At 40.8% G+C, this 13,429-nt stretch overlaps 1 protein-coding gene across 4 annotated transcripts in view; it reads left to right on the top strand.

The window, feature by feature from the left end:
• ARFGEF2 (ADP ribosylation factor guanine nucleotide exchange factor 2) overlaps window positions 1-13,429 on the top strand; it is a 98,631-nt gene that overhangs the window by 57,403 nt on the left and 27,799 nt on the right. For all 4 annotated transcript variants that reach the window (XM_029220125.1, XM_029220124.1, XM_029220127.1 and 1 more), the window contains 5 exons: window positions 2,022-2,169; window positions 3,302-3,401; window positions 5,295-5,335; window positions 5,438-5,607; window positions 8,188-8,339. In XM_029220125.1, coding sequence (XP_029075958.1) covers window positions 2,022-2,169; window positions 3,302-3,401; window positions 5,295-5,335; window positions 5,438-5,607; window positions 8,188-8,339 — 611 coding nt within the window. The remainder of the gene's footprint in view (window positions 1-2,021; window positions 2,170-3,301; window positions 3,402-5,294; window positions 5,336-5,437; window positions 5,608-8,187; window positions 8,340-13,429) is intronic.

The following is a 13,429-nucleotide window of genomic DNA, read 5'->3' as shown; positions in this document are numbered from 1 at the left end:
CCTCTCTACAACCTTCATAGGGTTGTTCTGAGAAAAAAAGGGGGTTAACGTGGAAAAGGGCTTACAACTGCATTTGGCAAGTAGTAAGAACTCAGTAGATATTAGCTGTCATGGTCATCACCATCATGGTACATACCTCAGTCCCTTTTCACCGAATGTTTGCTTTCTCGGTCACCACTCTGGAGCATTCCATATGAGAAAAGATGGGGGGGCAGTGGTGTTGTTTTGAGTTGTGTGCTTTTTTAAGAAATAACTTCCTGTTTTCTGAGGAGTCATGATACCTAGTGAATCAATAAATAGCTGCTTTCTCTCCTAGAACTTTCTTTTTTCTTTAACCTGAGAGATATGGTGCAGGTGGGGTTCCTGCCAGTTGCCAAGTATATAGCAGCATCTGGAAATGTTAAAAATGAATCAACCACCTACTCGATATGCAGAAACCTTGAGAAATCAGGTTGGAATCAGTAAGTCCTCGGCCACAAGTGTTATTGACATACTTGAGATTCCAGCTTCTGGAAAAGGGAGGACACTAGCAGTTTACTAGTAAAAATTTAACAGTATTATGCCATGTGGAACAGTCAGGGCTTGGCTCTCTCTGGCCGAATTAAGTACCTTTCTCAGTCAAGGGGAAGGCCGTTTATAAGTGAAAATACTCAGCAGTGCTCAGTGGTATAATGGAGTCCCATACGCTGGGATTGGATTGTAAGGTTACCATGAAAAGCAAAACTCAGCTTTAGTCAGAAGTCCCCATGGAAATTCCTTAGGAAGGGTTTACCTAGAGGTCTACATGCCGTCGTCCCTCAGTAAGTTTTAAGTAGCCGGTTTTTGCTCCAGTAGAAGTTGAAACAAATCTCTGTTTCTTCGGGTAAGCTCCAGGTGAGAGATGGCCCGTGTGCAGGGACGCGTTGTCAAGCACCTGCACCACCCCTTAGGGCTGGGAGACCATTCCAGGGCACATTCTCATCTATTTGATTAACCAAATAATAATCACCAACTATTTTAAGTGCTGGGGATTCAGCAGTGAACAAGACAGAGTTAATGCCCTGTTGGCTCTTAAGACAGAGAACAAACAAATATCTGGCATAATGCCAAAAAGTAGTAAGTGCTAAGGAAACAAAATATGCGTGGCCAGGGGAGGGTGTATGATCTCAGGGCGGTCGAGGGAGGTCTGTCTGAGGAACACATGTCAGAGCTGGGAATCTAAGGGGTGAGCCATGGGGAGGAGTGTAAGGAACACGTTCAAGCATAAGGAACAGAGAGTGCAAAGGCTTTGGGGTAGGGCCAGACGTGTCGAGGTAAAGGAGCAGCAGGGAGGCTGGGGAGGCTGGTGTGTTGTGTATCTGAGGGGTCGAGTGGAAGGGAGATGGGGGGTGGCTGAGTCAGACTAGATGGTGCACTTACTGAGTGGCATGGTGGATGGAATCCCCTGCTCCAATCAAATGCTTTTTCTTTCTTTATTGAGCACTTATTAAATTTGCATAACTAAACATCTGTGTAGCATAACTCTACTGTACCAGTTTTTCTTTTGCTCGTTTTCTTTTTCCCTTTTTTTAATTTTCTCTTTCCCTTTTTAATAGTTAAAAAAAAGAAAAAAAGGGCTTCCCTGGTGGCACAGTAGTTGAGAGTCCGCCTGCCGATGCAGGGGACACGAGTTCGTGCCCCGGTCCGGGAAGATCCCACATGCCGCAGAGCGGCTGGGCCTGTGAGCCGTGGCCGCTAGGCCTGCGCGTCCGGAGCCTGTGCTCCGCAATGGGAGAGGCCACATCAGTGAGAGGCCCGCATACCGCAAAAAAAAAAAAAAAAAAAAAAAAGATAAGAAAAAAAATAGTGAAGTCTGTCTTCCAGACCCACACTCAGAGGGTTGCCTAGCTGGAACTAGGGAAGCCAGTCTGAGACCCTCAGATTTTATTCTCACCTGAAAAGCTGCTTGTTTCAGAGAACTCTCTAATGGCTAAGTTAAGATGATAGTGCCCTTTACAGCCAATGAAATGGGAACTCATCTTTTCACACCTTCTTTTTATCAGATCTTGAAATGCATCAGCCAGCTGGAGCTCGCTCAGCTGATAGGAACCGGTGTCAAGACACGCTACCTGTCTGGGTCCGGGCGTGAAAGAGAAGGGAGCCTGAAGGGCCACACGTTGTCGGGAGAAGAGTTCATGGGCCTTGGCCTCGGTAAGATACCAGGCCCCCCAGCCAGCTGTCACGGACTCACCAGTTAACCGGCACGAAACCCTTCTTGTCTCATCAGGACTGTCCCGTAGATCGTCTCTTCCTTACGTGCCAGCTGACAGTATGTTTGTTGATGGAAGCGGAAGTGCTGCCTCAGCTCTCTAAATTGTGATTAAACTGTCGAGTAAATGCCTATTTTATCAGCATCAGCAGGGTGCATTACGTTTCTTTCTATACATAGAAGTATGTTGGAGGGAAAGCCATCTGGTATTCGAGGAGTGGGTGTGTGTATCTCTAGATTTTCAAAGGTAGATTCAGCCTCTCTTCCATGTTCATCTTTTGTTAACTGATGTTCTTATCAAAGTAGAATTATTTCTGGCGATACATTGAACTGAGAGACTCTCTTGTCCGTGATATAACAATAATAATAGTAAAAAGGGTAAACAAACGTGCCAGGCCACATTCTAAGCACTCAGTTTATATATTTTAATTCATTTAAACCTTGTAACAACTCAGTGAAATTGGGGCTGTTATCATCCCCATTTTGTAAATGAGGAAAGTGAGGTACAAAGGGTGAAGTGACTTGAACAAGGTGATATTATGAGGAAGTGGCAGAGGTAGGTTTCAAACCCAGGCCATTTGATGCGGAGAGCAAGCTTCCTAGGTCCCACATACAGTAGTACAGTATAAAAGCACTCTGAAAATGGGGGAGGGGTAATAGCACCTACTTCTTGGGGTGTATATGAGGGTGACTGGAGTGAAATCCTAGAGAGCTCTCCAGACCTGCATGTGGAAACCATTACATGTTCTAGGAGCTCTGAGTTAGTACTGATCAATTTGAATTTGTTTTCATAAAAAGAGACATTTAATATTATAAAAATGTAAAAGACGCTTAAGAAAGGGAGATGAATGGTACAAGCCAGGGAGCCTCTAATAAGAATGTATTCTGAATGCCAAATGCCATAACCTGAGTTTAATTTTATTCTGTCATCATTGGGGGGTTGTTTGTTTGTTTTGCCTGCAAACCATTCTCACTTATGTTTCTTGTCTGTGCATATTGGATATCACAGGATTCTTTGTTCTAAATACTTCACTGTTTTGGAAACACCGCTTGATTTTGTGCATTGTGTTTCAGGTAATTTGGTGAGTGGTGGAGTGGACAAAAGACAGATGGCCAGCTTCCAGGAATCGGTCGGTGAGACCAGCTCACAGAGTGTGGTCGTAGCTGTAGACAGGTAATGATTTTCTTCTCCAGTGAAGCTGGACTACCCAGTGGCTTGGCATCTTCTGTATATTTACTGGGTATGAATGACCACTAATTTGTTTGACTGTTTTAAGTATTGTCAGTTCTAGATTACTCAAACTAGGAGAGATTAAAAGTGGCACACATGATCCACAACTACTGATTACCTTCACATTCGTTTGGATTTTGATCTTGAGTTGTATCATAACCTTTTTTAAAATTATAACTGTGACCAAATTATGTCAAAAACAAGAGTTTTTCCTTGTGCTAGTGTTTTAAATCACCTTGTTTCCTTAGTGTAGAAATTACTTTTTAAAAAATTTCAAGAAGAATTTCGGATTTAAAGCCTACCCATGAGTGAGAGTTGGCCAAGTTGACATTTCCATTTCTTTTTCCTCAAAACCTTCCCACTATTTCTGTTCACTTAAAACTTGACCTAAACATCCAGGAGAAATACAGGTATTCCCATTTGAAGATATTCATTATATGTGAGGGCTTAAAATAGGAATTTTCTTAAAATCAACAAACCTCTGAAAATTACCATTGATTAATCATGTACATTAAATATAGATAATTCTGAAATGATAGCAGTATAGAATTTATGACATAATTTATATTGCTCTCAGAACAATTTTCCTAGTATTTTAAGCTCTTCATCAGCATATCTTAATCACCTTGCTCTTGTTGCTTTTCTGCTTCTCTCCAACAGGGATATTGTCTGTAATGTACTTTTGATGAGTTTTCCCTACTTTTCCCCTTAGGTTTACGCTAATACAACAAAATGTTTGTTGTGCCATTAACCGCACATTTCTTTCCTGTTTTTCTGCCTTAGCCAGATAGTGCACAATAGTAACTTGCCCAGCACCTTTTTGTGTGCTGTTAAATTGTTTTAAGTTGAGATATAATTCGTACACCATAAGATTTACTCTTTTTAAAATGTACAATTTAGTGGTTTTTAGTATATTCAGAGTTGTGCAACCATTACCACTACCTAATTTCAGAGCATTTTCATCACCCCCATAACGAAGCCCTGCATTTATCACAGTCGCTCCCCATTTCCTCTCCCGCCGTTCCTGTAACCACTGATATACCTGATATACTTTCTGCTTGTGTAGGTTTGCCGATTCTGGACATTGTTGAATTGTCTATTTCTCCTGTTTAATTCTGTGTTTTTTGCCTCATGATTTTGGGGCTCTGTTGTTAGATGCATATATGTTTATAATAGTTAGGTTTTCTTGACAGATTAAACTTTTTATCATTATAAAATGTTCTTTGTCTTTACTACTGATTTTAGTCTTAAGTCTACATCGTCTGATATCAGTGCAGCTACTCTTGTTCTCTTTTGGTTATTGTTTGCATGCTGTGTCTTCTTTCATACTTTTACTTTCAACCTATTTGTGTCTTTGACTCTAAAGTGAGATTGGCAGGATGAATTAAAATAAACATGATCCAATTCTATGCTGTCTAAAGATTCAGCCATTTTTCTTGAAGGAACATTTTTACAAGCCTTTGGTAGTTTCCAGAGTTCAGGTCTGAAAAAGTTGATTTTGTTAAATTTTTGCCAGTTTTTTTGGTTGCTCTTATGGAGGAGCAGCTTTTTAAAGGTCCTCAGTCTGCCATTCCCACTGTCGTGACATTCCATGCTATCATATCTTGACTCTCCCCCGTCCTTTTGTTGTGTCACTTTCTCTTCCTATCAGTATAAGCATTTCAGCTCTCAGCTCAGCTCACTGACCAGTTCTGTTCCTCTGATGCCTCATTGTTTATGTTAGTGGAAGTGCCACACCTGAAATGTTTCCTTTCTGTCTTTCCTGAGTGTTTGAAATTGAAGCTGCAGCTTCCAAGTCTAATTTTTATTTTATTATGTCTGGAATTTTCTTCCTAGAATTTTTACTGGCTCTACCAGACTGGATGGAAATGCAATAGGTATGTATTTGACTCACCTGTGACAACTACAGAAGCCTCCTATCATAACTGTCTGACCATTACTAACGATGCCTCGCGTGTGTTGTTGGGTCTGGCCTGTAGTTGACTTTGTCCGCTGGCTGTGTGCCGTGTCCATGGATGAGCTGGCTTCCCCCCATCACCCCCGCATGTTCAGCTTGCAGAAGATTGTGGAGATATCTTACTACAACATGAATCGGATCCGACTACAGTGGTCCCGAATATGGCATGTGATTGGAGATCACTTCAATAAGGTAACTCTTCAAATTCAAAAACCCCACTCCATCGATGTCCAAATAAAAGGCAGGCAACTAACTTCAAAACAGAAATGATTGAGTGTGTAGGTGCGTATAATTTCCATTCCCTGTGGAGTGGAGAACAGCTCGTAGCATACCTACGTATTGATAGAGCTCATGGAGAATGAATTAAAAATCCATTCGTATCTAAAATACTTTAATATCCCATATTTAGGAGGTAGGCTCACACTACAAAAATCATTATAGTCACTGGACAGACATTGGTGTTTGAAAGCATTGTGAAATCCTGAAGCACCTCCTGAATGACCAAAGATTAAGTTATGTTCTTTATATCAATAGTTTCACTCTAAATGTCACTACTTCTTGTATTCTGGCTTCCTTTGCCACCACTCTTCTAAAACCTTTGTTGAGGAAACTAACATTTATTTAAATCAGAAACAAGCCAGAGACTTCTGTGTTCTAAAACTGAAAACTATGGCGAGAAAACCAGATTTTTCTCCGCTCGAGGTTTCGTTATATACACATAGGCACATGCACATGTAAATTGAACAAATGAAATCAGAATATATTTTATGTATATGAATGTCTGTATCTGTAATGTCATTTGCTTTTTAGGGGAAAACTAACAGCTTAACAACACTGTTTGCTACCAAAACACATTTCATGATTTCAAAAAAATTTTCTCAGGCCTGGAGATAAAGAGTTGTAATAGAGATGCTTAAAAATAGTGTTAATAAAAGACAGTTTATCCAAAAGAGAATTGCCCTCTCTACATTGAATAGGAGAAAACCATAAGAAGAAGTAATCTGTCGTTGGGATATAGAGCAAGCAGTAGAGTGCTGGTAAATGATTTGTAGCGTCTGCTGATTTGTGTGGTGTGAACACCACCCCATGATCGATGGAAGGTTAGCAGTGTGATGTCACTAAATGTGAACTGGGAAGGGTTGGGTACTGTTGGCTTTTCTGGGCAGCTGGGGAACCCCACTGAAATGAGGCATTGTCACATGTAGTCTTGCTTCTAACTTGGTCCATCAGCTAATCAGAGTCTTTTGTTTACTTTGCTTTCTTATCAGCTCTAAGTAAGGTACCTCTCAGCACACCATCTGTTTAACAAACTGTCCGAGTGCCTTGTACCAGGTAGTAGACAGATGAGGTCCCTGCCCTCCTGGAGCTCACTTGGATTTTATGATGAAATAACTGATGGTAAAGGGTCAGGCAGTGCAGTGTGTCAGGCCTCTCCGGAGGTGACCTTTCTGAACCCTCAGTGAGGAGGTGGCCATGAGAGCCTGCAGATGCCCCAGAGCAACTGTTTGTTGACTGAGTGGTAACACTGTCGTCTAAAGTAATCAGTCAGCTCAGCAACCATCTTTCCCACTATTGTGGGTAAATAAATTCTTAGTGGACATCACTGATACGAACTTGTTTGAGAGAAAAAATGTGAACCATTACCATGACTGCACCTTGTATTCTTGTCTAAGCCTATGACAAGCTTCGGATCTAGGCTGGCGGGTAGTAATTAGACACGTCGTGGTTGTCAACCTCATTACAAATGAGGTCCACTCCATCTCATCAGTGCTGTTAAGCACAAAGTTGTGGAAAACTCAGTTGCTCACTCTGGGACTCATCATTCTTTCCACCACCTCAGGAGGATGTTCTGCTTCCCCCTGGGAGCCAGAGCACATGAAAATCCTGTGGGTTTGAAGAAGTAAATGGCCGAGTAGAGCTCTCAGGATTCTAGGACAGTCATTGAGACAGTCACATGTTTCTCTTCTTCTAAACTAGGGCACAAATATGTCCTGGGGTGTACAAAGCTGCATAGTAAGCGTGGTGTGTATTCCCGAAGCAGCCAGGGATTTTGAGCCAGGGAATAATATTCTTATTAGTCTCTAATTACATCAACATTACACGAACACTTAAAAAAAATTACAGCTAAAAACACCTTTGACCATCAGCACCCCTCAACCAGACCCTCCCCAAAGCTAATTATTTTTTATCCATTCAGTATACAGGCCGACCTCAGAGATATGGCGGGTTCAGTTCCAGACCAAAGCAATAAAGCAAATATTGCAGTAAAGCAAGTCTCACGATTTTTTTGGTTTCCCAGTGCATAAAAAAGTTATGTTTACACCATACTGTTGTCTATTAAGTGTGCAACAACCAAAAAAAGATGTACATACCTTAATTTTAAAATAGTTTATTGCTAAAAAACGTGAACCATCACCTGAGCTTTCAGTAGGTTGTAATCTTTTTGCAAATAGTAACATCAAAGAACACTGATCACAGATCACCATAGCAGATATAATAATAATGAAAAAGTTTGAAATATCGCAAGAATTATCAAAATGTGACACAGAGACACAAAGTGAGCATATTTTGAAAGCATGTTTAATTAAATGTGTTTCATCATTAACCTTAAAACTGTCCAGCTCATGCCAAGAAATACCTTTTCTTCCTCCTGAGGTGTGTTTTCCCAGAGCATTTGTTTTGAAGGCAGGCTGTCCATGTTTGAGGTTCAGAACCCCATATCCACAGTTGTTCCACTGTGCCTATTTCACCTCACCTCGTGTTACTGCTCAGGTTGGCTGTAACCCCAATGAGGATGTGGCTATCTTTGCTGTTGACTCGTTAAGGCAGCTCTCCATGAAGTTTCTTGAGAAGGGAGAATTAGCCAACTTCCGTTTCCAGAAAGATTTCCTGAGGCCCTTTGAGCATATCATGAAGAAAAACAGGTATGTACATTATTCTGGAAGACCCTTAGTCAAATCTCTGCTGGGGGTCTAAAAAGGTCTCTTAACACTAACCACATGGTTCTTTTTTTCTTCTCTTGTTTGGCGGAAGCAAATAAAATGAGCGGACTTTGATTCACACCTATTATCTCTAAGTAAATCACACTAAGATCTGTGTGTAACCTTTCCCAGAAGGGCAGATCATACAACTGCAGCTAGTAGAAGTACGTCATGCGTCCTTACCGGGGGTCTGGGTGCTGAGGGAGTTCAGAGAAAGAGCCACTGCCAAAGCAGCCTCACACAGGGTCAAGAACTGTGTGACCCAGATTGGTTCAAGGTGGCGGAGTAGAAGGACCTGCTCTCACTCCCTCTTGCGAGAGCACCGGAATCACAACTAACTGCTGAACAGTCATCGACCGGAAGACACTGGAACTCACGAAAAAAGATACCCCACATCCAAAGGCAAAGGAGAAGCCACAACGAGACAGTAGAAGGGGCGCTATCACAATAAAATCAAATCCCATAACTGCTGGGTGGGTGACTCACAAACTGGAGAACACTTATACCACAGAAGTCCACCCACTGGAGTGAAGGTTCTGAGCGCCACGTCAGGCTTCCCAACCTGGGGGTCTGGCGGCAGGAGGAGGAATTCCTAGAGAATCAGACTTTGAAGGCTAGCGGGATTTGATTGCAGGACTTGGACAGGACTGGGGGAAACAGAGACTCCACTCTTGGAGGGCACACACAAAGTAGTGTGCACATCAGGACCCAGGGCAAGGAGCAGTGACCCCGTAAGAGACTGAACCAGACCTACCTGCTGGTGTTGGAGGGTCTCCTGCAGAGGCAGGAGGTGGCTGTGTCTCACCGTGAGGACAAGGACACTGGTAGCAGAAGTTCTGGGAAGTAATCCTTGGCATGAGCCATCCCAGAGTCCACTATCAGCCCCACCAAAGAGCCCTGGTAGGCTCCAGTGTTGGGTCACCTCAGGCCAAACAACCAACAGGGAGGGGACCCAGCCCCACCCATCAGCAGACAAGCAGATTAAAGTTTTACTGAGCTCTGCCCACCAGAGCAACAGCCAGCTCTACCCACCACCAGTCCCTCCCATCAGGAAACTTGCACAAGCCTCTTGGGTAGCCTCATCCACCAGAGGGCAGACAGCAGAAGCAAGAAGAACTACAACCCTGCAGCCTGTGGAACAAAAGCCACATTCACAGAAAGATAGACATGATGAAAAGGCAGAGGGCTATGTACCAGATGAAGGAACAAGATAAAACCACAGAAAAGCAACTAAATGAAGTGGAGATAGGAAACGTTCCAGAAAAAGAATGCAGAATAATGATAGTGAAGATGATCCAGGGCCTTGGAAAAAGAATGGAGGCAAAGATTTGAGAAGATGCAAGAAATGTTTAACAAAAACCTAGAAGAATTAAAGAACAAACAAACAGAAATGAACAATACAATAACTGAAATGAAAACTACACTAGAAGGAATCAATAGCAGAATAACTGAGGCAGAAGAACGGATAAGTGACCCAGAAGACAGAATGGTGGAATTCACTGCTGTGGAACAGAATAAAGTAAAAAGAATGAAAAGAAACGAAGACAGCCTAAGAGACCTCTGGGACAACATTAAATGCAACAACATTCGCATTATAGGGGTCCCAGAAGGAGAAGAGAGAGAGAAAGGACCCGAGAAAATATTTGAAGAGATTATAGTGGAAAACTTCCCTAACATGGGAAAGGAAATAGCTACCCAAGTCCAGGAAGCGCAGAGAGTCCCATACAGGATAAACCCAAGGAGAAACACACCGAGACACGCAGTAATCAAAATGGCAAAAATTAAAGACAAAAATTATTGAAAGCAGCAAGGGAAAAGTGACAAATAGCATACAAGGGAGCTCCCATAAGGTTAACAGCTGATTTCTCAGCAGAAACTCTACAAGCCAGAAGGGAGTGGCATGACATATTTAAAGTGATGAAAGGAAAGAACCTACAACCAAGATTACTGTACCTGGCAAGGATCTCATTCAGATTTGATGGAGAAATCAAAAGCTTTACAGACAAGCAAAAGCTAAGAGAATTCAGCACCACCACACCAGCTCTACAACAAATGCTAAAGGAACTTCTCTAAATGGGAAACACAAGAGAAGAAAAGAACTTACAAAAACAAACCCAAAACAATTAAGAAAATGGTCATAGGAACATACGTATTGATAATTATCTTAAACGTGAATTGATTAAGTGCTCCAACCAAAAGACACAGGCTTGCTGAATGGATACAAAAACAAGACCCATATATATGCTGTCTACAAGAGACCCACTTCAGACCTAGGGACACATACAGACTCACAGTGAGGAGATGGAAAAAGATATCCCATGCAAATGGAAATCAGAAGAAAGCTGGAGTAGCAATACTCATATCAGATAAAATAGACTTTAAAATAAAGAATGTTACAAGAGACAAGGAAGGACACTACATAATGATCAAGGGATCAATCCAAGAAGAAGATATAGCAATTATATATGCACCCAACCTAGGATCACCTCAATACATAAGGCAACGGCTAATAGCTATAAAAGAGGAAATCGACAGTAACACAATAATAGTGGGGGACTTTTAACACCTCACACCAATGGACAGATCATCCAAACAGAAAATTAATAAGGAAACAGAAGTTTAAATGACACAATAGACCAGATAGATTTAATTGATATTTATAGGACATTTCATCCAAAAACAGCAGGTTACACATTCTTCTCAAGTGCTCACGGAACATTCTCCTGGACAGATCACATCTTCGGTCACAAATCAAGCCTCAGGAAATTTAAGAAAATTGAAACCACATCAAGCATCTTTTCTGACCACAACGCTATGAGATTAGAAGTCAATTATAGGGAAAGAAATGTAAAGAACACAAACACATGGAGGCTAAACAATACGTTACTAAATAACCAAGAGATCACTGAAGAAATCAAAGAGGAAATCAAAAAATACCTAGAGACAAATTACAATGAAAACACAACGATCCAAAACCTATGGGATGCAGCAAAAGCAGTTTTAAGAGGGAAGTTTATAGCCATACAAGCCTACCTCAAGAAACAAGAAAAATCTAAAACAATCTAACCTTACACCTAAAGGAATTAGAGAAAGAAGAACAAACAAAACCCAAAGTTAGTAGAAGGAAAGAAATCATAAAGATCAGAGCAGAAATAAATAGAAACAAAGAAAACAGTAGCAAAGATCAATAAAACTAAAGGCTGGTTCTTTGAGAAGATAAAATTGATAAACCATTAGCCAGACTCATCAAGAAAGAGAGAGGACTCAAATCAGTAAAATTAGAAATGAAAACGGAGAAGTTACAACAGACACTGCAGAAATACAAAGCATCCTAAGAGACTACTACAAGCAACTCTATGCCAATAAAATGGACAACCTGGAAGAAATGGACAAATTCTTAGAAAGGTATAACCTTCCAAGACTGAACCAGGAAGAAATAGAAAATATGAAGAGACCAATCACAAGTAATGAAACTGAAACTGTGATTAAAAGTCTTCCAACAAACAAAAGTCCAGGACCGGATGGCTTCACAGGTGAATTCTATCAAACATTTAGAGAAGAGCTAACACCCATCCTTCTCAAACTCTGCCAAAAAATTGGCAGAGGAAGGAACACTCCCAAACTCATTCTGTGAGGCCACCATCACCCTGATACCAAAACCAGACAAAGATACTTCAAAAAAAAGAAAATTACAGACCAATATCACTAATGAATATAGATGCAAAAATCCTCAACAAAATACTAGCAAACAGAATCCAACAACACATTAAAAGGATCATACACCATGATCCAGTGGGATTTATCCCAGGGATGCAAGGATTCTTCAATGTACGCAAATCAATCAATGTGATACACCATGTTAACAAACTGAAGAAGAAAAACCATATGATCATCTCAATAGATTCAGAAAAAGCTTTTGACAAAATTCAACACCGATTTATGATAAAAACTCTCCAGAAAGTAGGCATAGAGGGAACCTACCTCAACATAATAAAGGCCATATATGACAAACCCACAGCAAACATCTTTCTCAATGGTGAAAAACTGAAAGTATTTCCTCTAACATCAGGAGCAAGACAAGGATGTCCACTCTTGCCACTATTACTCAACATAGTTTTGGAAGTCCTAGCCACGGCAATCAGAGAAGAAAAAGAAAGAAAAAGAATACAGGTTGGAAAAGTAGAAGTAAAACTGTCACTATTTGAGATGATATGATACTATACATAGAGAATCCTAAAGATGCCACCAGAAAACTACTAGAGCTAATCAATGAATTTGGTAAAGTAGCAGGATACAAAATTAATGCACAGAAATCTCTTGCATTCCTCTACACTAATGATGAAAAATCTGAAAGAGAAATTAGGGAAACGCTCCCATTTACCATTGCAACAAACAGAATAAAACACCTAGGAATAAACCTACCTAGGGAGACAAAAGACCTGTATGAAGAAAACTATAAGACACTGATGAAAGAAATTAAAAATGATACTAACAGATGGAGAGATATACCATGTTCTTGGATTAGAAGAATCAATATTGTGAAGATGACTATACTACCCAAAGCAATCTACAGATTCAATGCAATCCCTATCAAGTTACCGATGGCATTTTTTACAGAACTGTAACAAAAGATCTTAAAGTTTGTATGGAGACACAAAAGGTCCCAAATCGCCAAAGCAGTCTTGAGGGAGAAAAAGGAAGCTGGAGGAATCAGACTCCCTGACTTCAGACTATACTACAAAGCTACAGCAATCAAGACAATATGGTACTGGCACAAAAACAGAAATATAGATCAATGGAACAGGATAGAAAGCCCAGAGATAAACCCACACACCTATGGTCAACTAATCTATGACACAGGACGCAAGGATATACAATGGAGAAAAGACAGTCTCCTCAATAAGTGGTGCTGGGAAAACTGGACAGCTACATGTAAAAGAATGAAATTAGAACACTCCCTAGCACCATACACAAAAATAAACTCAAAGTGGATTAGAGACCTAAATGTAAGACCGGACACTATAAAACTCTTA

This window comes from Monodon monoceros, unplaced genomic scaffold (assembly GCF_005190385.1).
Source record: "Monodon monoceros isolate NGI ecotype Baffin Bay Population unplaced genomic scaffold, NGI_Narwhal_1 Super_Scaffold_13, whole genome shotgun sequence".
NCBI lineage: Eukaryota > Metazoa > Chordata > Mammalia > Artiodactyla > Monodontidae > Monodon > Monodon monoceros.
The sequence above is the reverse complement of the archived record's forward strand: the minus strand, read 5'-3'. Positions and strand labels throughout refer to the sequence as shown.